Below are 12,967 nucleotides of genomic sequence, written 5' to 3'. Positions count from 1 at the left end.
GTCCCTTGTTGTGCTGCTCACTGGCTGTGTCCACTTGATCTCCCATCACTGTTGAAAGCTTTGCTGTAGCAAAAATGGTCATTCCTCCCCAAAATCACAGCCAGTCTGAGGTTTCCCTCTTCCAGACAATCACCAAGAGGCCTCTAAGATCATCCAGTACAGCCATCAAACCAGCAGCACCACCTTGTTCTCAAGTGCCATCAACACACATTTTTCCAGCACTTCCAAGGATGGTGACTCCAGCACTTCCCTGGGCAGTCTGTTCCAATGCCTTTCACCTTTTATGTGAAGAGGTCTTTCCAATCTAAACCTCCCCTGGTGCCATTTTTCCTGTAAAACCTTGGTTTGGTCCCATTTTGGGCAGTTTCTGCCTAGTGAACCCCAGTGGCCACCCAAAGCTGATATCACAGGAGCTGATAATCAGAGGGAGTCACAAGAACTCCCTGGAATGGGTTCAACACCAGAAAAAGGAAAAAAAAAAAAAAGAAAAAAAAATCAGTCACCCTGATATTTTCTGTCAAAATGAAAAACTGAGTGGAAATTCTGGCTGGAGCAGCTCTTTGCCCTCAGCTTGGGAATCCATGCAGTGACAGCCTGAAAGCTTCACCACACAGAGCGTCTGGACCGAGTCTCTTTATTTATATTTTCTTGAAACATCAGAGCTTATTCCCCCCCACCACTTCCCCTTGATCCACAGCCCAGAAGAATTTTAAAAGCATCCACACTTCTCCAGCAGTGCAAGTGCCTTCAACAATGAGATGCACCTGAGATGACCTTGAAACAAGCCCAAATTAATCTCTCCCAGGCGAGCCTTGAGCCTCGGTCGGGGCTTTGTAAAGCGGGACTCATCCTTTATCTTCCTCTCCCTGACAGCCTGAGAAAGGCTGGTTCAGAGGAGCAAAACAAAACACTCACCTGCGTGACAGAATAGTTAACTTAATCCCCCAAAGGCAAATCCTGTTAGCATGTAAAACCAGGAGTGATAATTGTACCCAGTTCTCAACCTTTTGCTGTGCTGGAAATAATCACTTCAGTGCCACTGCCTGCCTGCCCAGAGACTCCTTTCTCCACAGATTATTTTATTCATTATTATTTCCAGGAGGGAGTAAGACTAAAGATGAGGGAATATTTAAAACTGGGGTGGGAGGGTGAGGTTTGGGCAGCCACAGGTTGGTCTGAGCTGCAGCTCTGCTCGAGAAGCAACCCCAAAGCAAAAATCTGAGAAAATCGGGTAAAACCAGCCAGATTTCATGCAGATGGATTCAGTCAGGCGAGCCTGGTAAATATATTTTTCTGGGAGATAACAGCTTTTTTTTTTTTTTCAAGACAAAAGCCAATCTTTGTCTTTTGTGAGAGAGCTTGACCATCTGGACTTCAGAAAAGCATCTGATATTGTGCCACATGGGCAAACGATTAGTTAAACTGTAGGAGGGGAACATTAGGATAAGAATTATGAATCAAAGAAATGCTTGGCCTAAAAAAAAAAATATATTTATATTATAATAGATAATACCAAAAAAGGAGGCAGCCTGGAGAGATTTTGCTGAGCAGGCTGCTCAGTCACCCCTCACATTCAACACTTCCTTAACAATGGGGGACCAACACTCATCAAACTCACTACTCTGGAGGCAAAACAAGGAGTTCTGGCATCATTTGGAAGGAAATGATGCCTTTGAGAGCCAGACTGACGGATGTGGAATGACATTCAACGGGACAAAATCCCAGGTTTAAAAGATCAGTGGCAAGGGTGCCAAAGTCAGTGGAGAAGCCCCACCTGTGGGGCTGAGCTTGTCCTACAACACATCAGAGGGCTCTGATGGCAAAAAGGCATCTACAACTCAAAATATTTCCAGGATAGGGAAAGAAAAGAACCTATTAACTGCTACCAGAAGGCTGAGGAACAGCTGGAATATAAATTGGCCTTCCTGGTCAGCACAGGAGGTCCCCCAGCACAGCATCTCCAAACCCAGGTCTTCTCCAGCCCTCTTCAAACACAAGATTGTCTCTGTTGGACCCAAACCCAAGGATTTCCCACCCTCAGACAGCTCTTGGGAAGCAGGAAGGGATGAAGCAAAGGGATTTCAACAGAAATTAAACTGAATTGACTCTGGTGAATTTTCACGACCAGATACTTTGGGCAAACATTATTAAGCCTCCTTAGGTAATGTAATTAGAAGTTCAGCCCCTTTTATCTAAATATTGCACACAGAAAAAAAAAATATCCATCATCTCATAAAGTGAGAAAAACGGCTTTTCCTTCTATTTTTTTCTTAATAAAGGGTTTTTTCCTTTAAAGCCTTCTTTAAGCAGGTGAACATTTCATGAGGAATCCTGGGTTTGTCGCAAGTGCATTTGGATTTCTCCTGAGTAAACCAGGAGACAGATTCAGGTTCTACATCAAAATATGTGACAATAATCCTCTTCAGGTGGCTGCTTGAGGGAAGAGAAGACAGCAGCAAAGGCCTCTAAACAGAGAATTACTCAGCTTTACCCAGCAACTTCTGTCTTTATGGGCAAAACCCACTCACTGTGAGCAAGAATGGCCAGAAATTGAGACAAAATGGTTTTTAGTCAGAGGATGTCAACTTGCCAAGCCCAAGATCTCACACAGAGGGGAGGAAAAAAAGCCATTTCAAATGACACATTTATTTACCCAGGCCACAGATTTTTCTGCGTCATCACGGAGTTTTCAGTGGTTTAGGAAAAAAAAAAAAAAAAGCAATGAAATGAAAAGAAAGAAAAAAGGAAGAAAATAGGAGAAATAAAGCTTCACAGAGCACAAATAACCTGGTATGTTGGGCACTGGCCAGGGATGCAGATGGCTCAGATTCAAGCCCTTCAAAGCAGGGATTTGTACCTCTGTCTCTCCAACATTCCCAGTGAGGCCCAAGCCATAAACCAATCCTGGGAGTTTCACTCTCACTTTCTGGTTTAAAAAAAAAAAAAAGAAAAAAAAAAGTATCTTGGTTTTATCTTGCTGTAGGAAAAGGCTTCCTTCTGAAACCTCAGGGAGGACTGTGGGATGAGAAAGAAGCAGGTCCCTTCCCTCCCTGGTTTTGATTACAGCTTATTAACATCATTGTTTGGTTTAAGATTTCCCATAAAAATTCCATTCCCAGCAAAGACCTCGACTAAAAAGTAAGCAAGGATTAATGGGAGCTGTCTCTCATTAAGAGCAGCTCCCTAAGGAACAGGAGCTCCTCTGTGTGTGTATGTGACCATCTCACCATTTCACAACTTTCACCCTCTTTTCACAAAGGGTAGAAATCACAAATTCTTAAGGAAAGCTTAAGGAAAAAAAAAATGCCGGAGAAAGGAAAGGAGAAGAACCAACCTCATTTTCTCTGTGAGCCACCAGAGAACCCGCACTGAGGAAAACCATAGGAGACAAAACTCTGCCTTCCCCCACCAGCAGCAGCACTTGGCTCTTAAAAAAATTAATAAATTTCTGTCAGTAATGGCCCAGACTGAGAGGCCAAGCAAGCATTAATGGGAGCTGTCTCTCATTAAGAGCAGCTCCCTAAGGAATGGGAGCTCCTGGTCTGTGTATGTGACCACCTCAGTCAAGCCACCATTTCACAACTTTCACCCTGTTTGCACAAAGGGTAGAAATCACAAACTCTTAAGGAAAGCTTAAGGAATAAATAAAAAATTGCTGGAGAAAGGAGAAGAACCAACCCCTATTTCTCTGTGAGCCACCAGAGAACCCGCTCTGAGGAAAACCATAGGAGACAAAACTCTGTCTTCCCCTGCCAGATCTTAAAAAAATTAATAAATTCCTGTCAGTAATGGCTCAGACTGAGAGGCAGGGAGGGAGAAAAGAGAGGCTTTGGAGCTCCCTTTTCCCAGGAAGGGCCGGTCCTCGCAGCCGGAGGGGTCGAGGGCTTTGCTGGCTCCGAGCAGATGGTGTGGACACGCCTGAGCTGGAGAAACCCTTTGTAATGAAACGCCTCTCCCAGAAATTAACATTAATTAAGGCTTAATATCTGTGTTTGAGATATTAAACCTTCAGAGGAGAACGTTCCCAGCCTCTCACCTCACACCTTCCCCAGCATCTCCTGCTGTCCCTGGTGCTGCCACCCATCCTTGTCCCCTCCAGAGGAAAGTGGCCCCAGCTGCCAATTTGCAGGGAAACGTGCAGGAATGTCACATCTTGGAGCTCTCCATCCCTCCAGGAAAATGTGACAGGGGGTTCAAAACTTGTTAAGGGGAGGCTGGTGGGAGGAAAGGCACTGACAGACAGTACAATCACATAAGCTGCTTTTCCTCGGGAAACCAGGCTAAAAATAATACCCTGCAATTTGACAGCCTCAACCCAGGAGAGCCACCAACGTGCCAGTGGAGATGAGGAGCAGAGCCTGCATGGGGGCTGGCTCGAGGAAGGCACAGGGACAGCACCTGTGAGTCAAAACCACACCCTTAACCCACAGTAGCCACTCCAGACACCCAGATCCATCCAAATGGGCACAGGTACCTGGAATTTTGTGAGCAAAAAGGCTCCTGGGAGATCCCCCACTCCAAACCCACAGCTTGCACAGTCTCACCACACTGCTGCTGAATTGTCTGCAAAAAAGAAAAAAAAAAAAAAAAAAAGGCAGTTTTATGGCCCAAAACCAGCAGTGCAAGTGGGAAATCTTGCTGTCACAGACACAATTGCACATCCCGCTCTGGTGATGGAGGAGGGAACCCTTGGGTAGTAATTGCTATGCACGGGCAGGGGGAAGAGATCCTGATAGCTTTTATTATCAGGCTATCCAGATGTAAAAGCAATGCCTGCAATATTTATCCATGTCATCACTTGCAGTAAGTAGGCTGATTTGTCAAACGGAGACAAGATTCAGGGATGTCAATTAGGGGGAGACGGAGGGCGAGGCAGGGGAGGAGCCGTGCCCAGGATTCATCAGGGCTGCAGATGCTCTGTCCTGAATGCCAGGCACAAACCCACGAGAGGTTTTCACCCGTGAAACACGGGCAGGAAGCCTAAACAAGAGGGTGAGGGCAAGGCAGAGGGTCCTGCTTGGAGGGCAGCCCTGTGGCCCCTGGCTGGCAGCCCGCAGAGCAGGAGGATGAGGAAGGTTTCCTTTGACTGCCCTCTAATGCCAGCTAGAGGGAAAAAGGGATGGGTGCTGCAGGGCATGGCAGGAACCTGCCCTTGGAAAGGCAGCAGGACTTGGGAACAAACCCTACAGAGGGGTGAGAAATGCTGCCCTAAACCTCATAGAGCCCCAGAGCAGAGCAGGGATGGAATTGCCTTTCTGGAGCAAACACTGCTGACTACACTATGCACCCTCACGGGGTATTTTAGACCACTATGACTGGCAGGGATTGCCCTTTTTCCTCAGAAATCACTAGCCCTGCACAGAAATGATGGACAAAAGTCTTGTTGAAGGCTGGGGTGGGTGCTGCCTCTCTCCCAGCTGTCAGAATCTTGGCCAGGCAAACTCTCCCCTATGTAAGCCAAGGTTTCCCAGCAGCAGGACTACCAAGGCTGAGGAGTGTAAGAGTTTGGTTAAAAGTTAGCAAGTCCCAGCCTCCAAAACCCCCTAAATATTAACTGCCAGCCTTGAAACCAGCCCCTAGTAATGCCCATCACTGGTGGCACCAGGCAGCAGAAAGTGGATGGAGGGTGACAGCTCCACCCTTGAGACCACAGCTTTGGGGAGAACTTCAGGCAAAGCTCCCCAGGTGTTCACACCCCTGGATTTTTGCCTTGCTTCTTCCCCTAGCCTGGTAATAGGTGACAGCAATGACCTGGGAAGTGATTTTCTCAGGCAGAAAAGCTTGGCCAGGAAAACTCTCCTCTATGTAAGGCAAGGCTTCCCAGCAGCAGGGCCACTGAGGCTGAGGAGTGAAGGAGTTTGGTTAAAGGTTTGGTTAAAAGTTTGGTTAAAAGTTAGCAAGTCCCAGCCTCCAAAACCCCCTAAATATTAACTGCCAGCCTTAAAACCAGCCTCCAGCAATGCCCATCACTGGTGGCACCAGGCAGCAGAAAGTGGATGGAGGGTGACAGCTCCACCCTTGAGACCACAGCATTGGGGAGAACTTTAGGAAAAGCTCCCCAGATGTTCACACCCCTGGATTTTTGCCTTGCTTCTTCCCTCAGCCCAGTAATAAGTGACAGCAATGACCTGGGAAGTGATTTTCTCAGGCAGAAAAGCTTGGCCAGGAAAACCCTCCTCTCTGTAAGGCAAGGCTTCCCAGCAGCAGGACCACCGAGGTTGAGGAGTATAAAAGTTAAAAGTTTGGTTAAAAGTTAGCAAGTCCCAGCCTCCAAAACCCCCCCAAATATTAACTGCCAGCCTCAAAACCAGCCTCCAGTAATGCCCATCACTGGTGGCACCAGGCAGCAGAAAGTCCCTGATGGAGCAAAGCAATAGAGGGTGACAGCTCCACCCTTGAGACCACAGCACTGGGGAGAACTTTAGGAAAAGCTCCCCAGATGTTCACACCCCTGGATTTTTGCCTTGCTTCTTCCCCCAGCCTGGTAATAGGTGACAGCAATGACCTGGGAAGTGATTTTCTCAGGCAGAAAATACCCAGCACCTTTCAAGGGTGCCAGGAATGTCCCCCAGTGCCAAAGGGGAAGGAGCAAAGCCCTGAGCAAAGCCTGAGAGGGAGATGCTGACACTGGGATTCATCTTGCTTAACTTAATAACTGCAGACACCAAGATGTGAGCTGCTCATGCCACACACCTGTCTGTGGGTAATGAGGAGAAATGGGCACTGTTAGGACACAACTCAGTGGCAGGGGATCCAACCTGAGCTGGAAGCACTTGTGCAGGGAAGTCGTGGCCATCAAACTGTCCGTGTGGAGCAAATCCCTGCCAGGAATTTGGGGGACAGCAGAAGGAAGTGGCCTGGGAGCAAGAGGAGCCTTCAAGAGAGGAGAGCTGATGTCTGCAGACAGCTGAGGCTGACAGGCAAGCACTGGCACCCTCCCTCCTCTCCATCAGAGCCTGCCTCCCACCTCTGGGGGCCGGCCAGCAGGGAAGAGGGATGACAGACACATTAGCACCCTCTTCTTCTTCTTCTTGACAGCTTGTTTTTGTCCCAGCTTTCTCGTCCTCCCCTAATTATTTCCTTTTGATTCAGAGACTGCAGCTGAAACAAGGTGTCCATGGCCTCCAACTCCTGCCTTGGGGCTGAAGAGGGGGAAAAATTACTGAGGATTGGGAGCTTGCTCTTGTCCTTGCATCAGGAAAGCAGGAGTTTGCCTTCAGAAACTTTTGGTGCACGATTTTTACCATGAAGGTGATGAAATCAGAGTTCTCCCAGAAAGGCAGTGGATGCTCCATCCCTGGGAATATTCTGGACTAGGCTGGATGAGGCTTTGAGCAACCCTGTCCATGGCAGGGCATTGGACTTTAAAGGTTGCTTCCAACCCAAACTATTTCATAATTCTATAAAATCTTCAGGCCAGAACCTACACTGGGATCTGGGGCTGCTCAGGGAGACCAGAAAAGATTGGTGGACAACACCTAGAGTAACTGAAAAAACAGCATGAAGATATGCATGGAAATCTTAAAGGAGTTTGTTTTCCAACCTGGAGGGCCCCTCTGGACACAGAGCATCAATCTCTGAGATGCTCCTTTAAATTAATCCCTGGGAAGAGACTCGTGAAGCAGCAGAAGGTCAGCGAGGGTGATGCAGACCAGTGGTTTGGAGAATTCTTGTTCTGGATGATAACTGCAGATCAGGAAGGAAAAGAGCACAGGAGAAGGAGTTGGTTTCCACCAGGAAGGCTGAACACAAGCACAGCACAGCTCCTGCAGGGTGTAAAACATTCCTCTGCCCCATTCCAGCCCTGCCACCAGCATCCCTTGCAGATTTGGGGCACCACAAGCAAGCATCCCCAAAGATCAACCCCCTGCCCTCACACAAACCATCACAGCACACACAAGACAGCACCCAAGGGAAGTGCCAGCAGCCCAATGTCCCCCTCCCGTGGGACATGAGCCAGGTTGAAAGGTCCCTCCACTCCACAGCCTCCCGGCCAGCAGAGCTGCAGTGCCCCGAGCGACCAGCTCAGAGGTTCTCCAAGGCCATACATTTGTATTAAATGGTCTGTTAGAGATTTGCTGGTGGTTTTCAAGCTCTGACAGCCTTGTTTTTATTTCAGTTGCCTTTGAGCCACCCCGGGAAATTTTCATATATAAATATGGAAATATGCAAACCCCGCAGATTTATAGGATCCGACACCGCGCTTTAAACGAATCCCCTGTGAGCTCATCTTCTGCTGGGCCCCCTCCCACAGCACCCTGTCCTCCAGCTTGGCCACTCCAGCAGAGAGATAATCCTCCCCAGGCAGCTCTGGAACACATCCACACTGTGGATTTAGTGTGCCTGCCTCCCAGCCCACCAACATCCCACCCTCTGCCCCAGTGCCATGTCACAGACATCCTTTATGGAAAATCCTTTCCTTGGGATTTTTCCTCCTGAGAAGCTGAGAGGCCTCAGGAACAAAATGTAACCAATGGTTATCTGCTGCTGTGGAATGCAACAGGTGCATCTGGGATTGGGCTCATGTGGTTGTTTCTAATTAATGGCCAATCACAGTCAGCTGGCTCAGACTCTGTCTGAGACAGAGCCTTTGTTTTCATTCTTTCCTATTCTTAGCCAGCCTTCTGATGAAATCTTTTCTTCTATTCTTTTAGTACAGTTTTAATATAATTTATATCATAAAATAATAAATCAGCCTTCTGAAACATGGAGTCAGATCCTTGTCTCTTCCCTTAAGACCCCTGTGAACACGGTCACAGTGCCCTGCTGCTCCTCTCCCAAAAATGGGATCGTGCTGTGCCCATCCCTGGCAGTGCTCAGGGCTGGGCTGGATGGGGCTCTGAGGAACCTGGGCCCTGCTTATGGAATGGGTGTTGGAATTAGATGTTCACTTCCAAAGCACTTCATGGTTCTGTTTGGATTTTATGATCCGGTTTTGAGCTGGACGGGGCGAGGCAGCCCTGGGGGATACAAGGACAGCAGCAAAGCAAAGGAAAATCCACACTTTGCTGCTGCAGGAAAAGCCTTGCTCAGATCCTGTGTGGCTTCAGAGGAGACAGACCCAAGAGAAAAATCTTTTGGACATGAAATTCCTATAGGGAAAAAGCCTCTTGTCCCTGCAGCTCCCACCACAGGAAAGCCCTGCTGTTGCTTCAGGGTTAAATCAGAAACTAAAAGCTCCATCTCTCACCATTTCCCATCCCTGCCCTGCTCTGCCTGAGGACCACAAAGCTTTTGTGATGGGAGCCAAGGGCAAGATGAGGTTTCTTTCTCTTCTGAGAAGTAGACAGCAAAATGCAGCACGTCCCTGGGGACACAGGGCAAGCTCCCAGTGATTCTTTTGGACTGAAAACCCCTCAGGATCTGCTTGGAAAAATGCCTTTCCTGTTTTTCAAACCACTCCTGGAGCAGCCGAGCAGCTACAAAATCCAACCCTGAGCTCCCAATGGCAGAAAATCCCCCTGAAACCTCATTCCCCCTGGGCAGGGGCACATGGATCACCCAGAGAGAGGCAGGGCTAGGGGCTCATCCAAGCTGCACAGCCACTGCCATCCCACACACATGAAAAACCATGCTAAAAAAAATAAATCAGTCAATCAAAGTTAAAGTAGTGGTGGCCTATATGAGGCTGATGCATACCCTGGGTTTAAATGAGTGAAAATCTATCAAAAAAGGAGAAAGTAATAATATGTTAGTAGAGTGTTAAAGAAGAGCCAGAGCTGATTTCCTAAGCACAGGCAATGCCTCCTTTGTTTAACTAACAAAAAGCTCAAAACACAAAACCTCTTTGCCTGGGAGATGGCAGCAGCACTTCTTCACTGAGTTCAGCACTCCACTGTTTTGTATGATTTTTTTTTTTTTCCTTTTGGCTTATTTTCTGCATCAAGAGAATTTCAATTCCCTCCAAAAGCAACTTGATAAAGATGATAAGAAGATAAAAAAAGTGGGGGGAAAAGTGTTGGTGCAGCTTTTCCTGAAGGAGATGCCTATAAACAGCTGTACTGGAGCATGTAATTCCTTCAGATAAAATGTATTCGTTATTTTCTTAGACACTTTAAATTTAAACCCACAAGTTCGGTGTTAGGCCTGCACTTTGTTGTCAGATTGACACATCCTGATTAACCAAGGAGAATTAACCTCTCTGAGTGCAGAAAAAGCTGATTATTTCAAATAAATCAAAGATTCATCCCGTTTCAGCTCACAGGGACAGTCGGTTATTTTAAGTTGATCCACACAAATACTTTTTTGGCATCCATGGCTTTGCTAAGCTGCTCTGCCAAACCCTGGGCTTTTCCTGCAGCCACCTTGAGCCAGAATTCACTGGGGGGAGTCTAAGGAAGGGCAGAGCTCTCATCATCCCCCAAGCCTCTGCCACACATCTCCATCACCCCTTTCTCAACCCCTTCCAGCATCTCCCACTTCCTCCCCTGGCAGGAATCCTGCCACTATGGATTTGTGACACCATTAGCTCCTGCTGTCACCAGAGCTGACAACTCCAAAGGCCCTCGAGAGCTGTCTGCAGAAACACAATAAATGAGATCTCTTAATTAACGCCTCCCTTAACTAAATAAATTAATTTTATGCAGCTGATATGTGGTGTCTTCACAGTTTGAGGGTGACTGAGTAGCTGGAAACGTCCCTCTCCTCGGAGCTATTGGAAAGACTTTTTTTTGCTTGACAGTGTTTCTATAAACAAACCCTGCTCTGAGGTGTGGAGGGAAGCTGGAAGGGAGGAAAGGAAAGGAAAGGAAAGGAAAGGAAAGGAAAGGAAAGGAAAGGAAAGGAAAGGAAAGGAAAGGAAAGGAAAGGAAAGGAAAGGGGAAAAGGAAAGGGGAAAAGGAAAGGGGAAAAGGAAAGGGGAAAAGGAAAGGGGAAAAGGAAAGGGGAAAAGGAAAGGGGAAAAGGAAAGGGGAAAAGGAAAGGGGAAAAGGAAAGGGGAAAAGGAAAGGGGAAAAGGAAAGGGGAAAAGGAAAGGGGAAAAGGAAAGGGGAAAAGGAAAGGGGAAAAGGAAAGGGGAAAAGGAAAGGGGAAAAGGAAAGGGGAAAAGGAAAGGGGAAAAGGAAAGGGGAAAAGGAAAGGGGAAAAGGAAAGGGGAAAAGGAAAGGGGAAAAGGAAAGGGGAAAAGGAAAGGGGAAAAGGAAAGGGGAAAAGGAAAGGGGAAAAGGAAAGGGGAAAAGGAAAGGGGAAAAGGAAAGGGGAAAAGGAAAGGGGAAAAGGAAAGGGGAAAAGGAAAGGGGAAAAGGAAAGGGGAAAAGGAAAGGGGAAAAGGAAAGGGGAAAAGGAAGGACTGTGCTCTGGTCAGGATGCCCACAACATGCTCTCTATAAAGCAGCCACATGATAAAAGCCTCCTCTCTGGCCTTTGATGGCTGGGGAAAAGGGAAAAAAAACAAACCAAACCTGAAAGCTTACCACTAAAAAGACATTCTCCTCTGGGTCTGAATCACCAGCACAGCTTTTGGTCCTTGAAGAAATGTGATAATCCAAGGGAACAGACTCAAGGCCAAAATCAGATTGTATTATCCAGGTTATCACCAGGGCACCCTGCAGAGATGCAGCCAAGAATTATTTCCTCCTCACTTTCTTTTGCCTGGTGGAGCATGACAGAGAGAAAGACTCTCCCTATTTTCATTTTGGTTTTTTTTTAAAGGAAAATAATTAGATTTTTCAAGAGGCTTGGATTTAAAATCAATTTCCCAATTAAAAAACGTAAGGTTTATAGTTGGTGTAGTTTGTTTGCCTTCTGGGATCGATGCACAGCCCCCAAGTGCCATCGTTGTCACTATTTGTACAAGAACTCTTTAAGTAACCTTTGGGGGAAGTGTTTTCCTGCTCAAAAACAGTTTAAAGGATGGATAACAAAAAAAGAAAACCAATGCTCCTGCCAAGTAAAACCACACAGGGCAGATAATATTGAAAGGTATTAAAGGCAATGTCCGCTTTCTTTGCAGGAGCAAGGAAAACAGTCTCCAAAAAAAAATGAGAGATTGGAGGAGGTGGATTCTCTGATGTGCATTAAGGGGTTGGTTAACTCCAAATTCCTCCCCTGAGGGGCACCACCAGCACCTTCTTTTTGCCCAGCTCCCTCCAAAGGAATTGGTTCAAGGCTAAACTCTCTTATCACCTACAAGCAGAGCCTGACCTCTGCCAAGTCCTATTTCTTTGGGATAGGGTCCTTTTTCTCTGGTGGTTCAGAAGCTGATTATTGCAAGCCAGGAAGGAGCATTCTGACTTTTGTGGTGTTTACAGCTTTTTATCACAGAAAAATCCACCTGTGCCAGCTATAAAAATAGATAAAATCTCCCAGCAAAGCCTGCTCTCCTCAAGATCCCCTGTCACTAATAAGTCCCTGTACTCTCTGGGAATGTCCCCCCACAAGCTGTAAGGTTTTCCACAAGTTTAATCTGGCCTGTGATCCTGGCTTAGAGGAGCTCTGGAGACAGCCTGAACGCTGACAGCACAGCACAGCCAGGGTCAGATCAATGCTTCCATCATCTCTGCAAAGACCAAGGGGAGAAGGAAGACAAGCAGGTTAAAAAGCAATTTTATATCTTTTTTTTCCTGCAGCAGGGGAGATATTTTCACCCACAGAGCACAGGAAGCTCCTTCATGGCCACGTTTTCACTTCCTTCCAGGCATTGGTGAGATTTTGTCCCCTGCAATGTAAAGTAGATGTGGAGGTGGCCCAAAGACAACTTGGAAGGAGGACAGGGAGTGGAGTCAGAAGCAGAGAGTGGTGCTGAGGGAGCTGCAGGAGCCTGAGGGTGAGGAGATGTTGGAAAGCCATCACAACGAAGTGAAGTTGTTGGAGGAGGGATGCTGGGGGTTGGCACCCGAAGGGAATGAGACTGCACACAGCCTCTGAGTCTTTTAGGCTTTCTCACAGCCCTGGTGCCACCAGAGAGCATTTGATGAGCTGAAAAAAAAAAAAAAAAACAAACCCTCACCTTGCATTTTCAAAAGTGTCT

General features: G+C 47.1%; 1 protein-coding gene across 6 annotated transcripts in view; it reads right to left on the bottom strand.

Moving 5' to 3' along the window:
• Positions 1-12,967, bottom strand: part of LOC143694800 (uncharacterized) — a 63,628-nt gene that overhangs the window by 26,687 nt on the left and 23,974 nt on the right. For 4 of the 6 annotated variants that reach the window (XR_013183517.1, XM_077183492.1, XM_077183493.1 and 1 more), the window contains one exon: positions 4,475-4,563. The exons of the other annotated variants lie outside the window; for them this stretch is intronic. Coding sequence is in view for 3 of the 4 variants with exons in the window: in XM_077183492.1 (XP_077039607.1) it covers positions 4,475-4,563 (89 nt within the window). In the remaining variant the exon portion in view is untranslated. The remainder of the gene's footprint in view (positions 1-4,474; positions 4,564-12,967) is intronic. 6 annotated transcript variants of the gene reach the window in all.

This window comes from Agelaius phoeniceus, chromosome 9, assembly GCF_051311805.1.
Source record: "Agelaius phoeniceus isolate bAgePho1 chromosome 9, bAgePho1.hap1, whole genome shotgun sequence".
Taxonomy (NCBI): Eukaryota; Metazoa; Chordata; class Aves; order Passeriformes; family Icteridae; genus Agelaius; species Agelaius phoeniceus.
The sequence above is the reverse complement of the archived record's forward strand: the minus strand, read 5'-3'. Positions and strand labels throughout refer to the sequence as shown.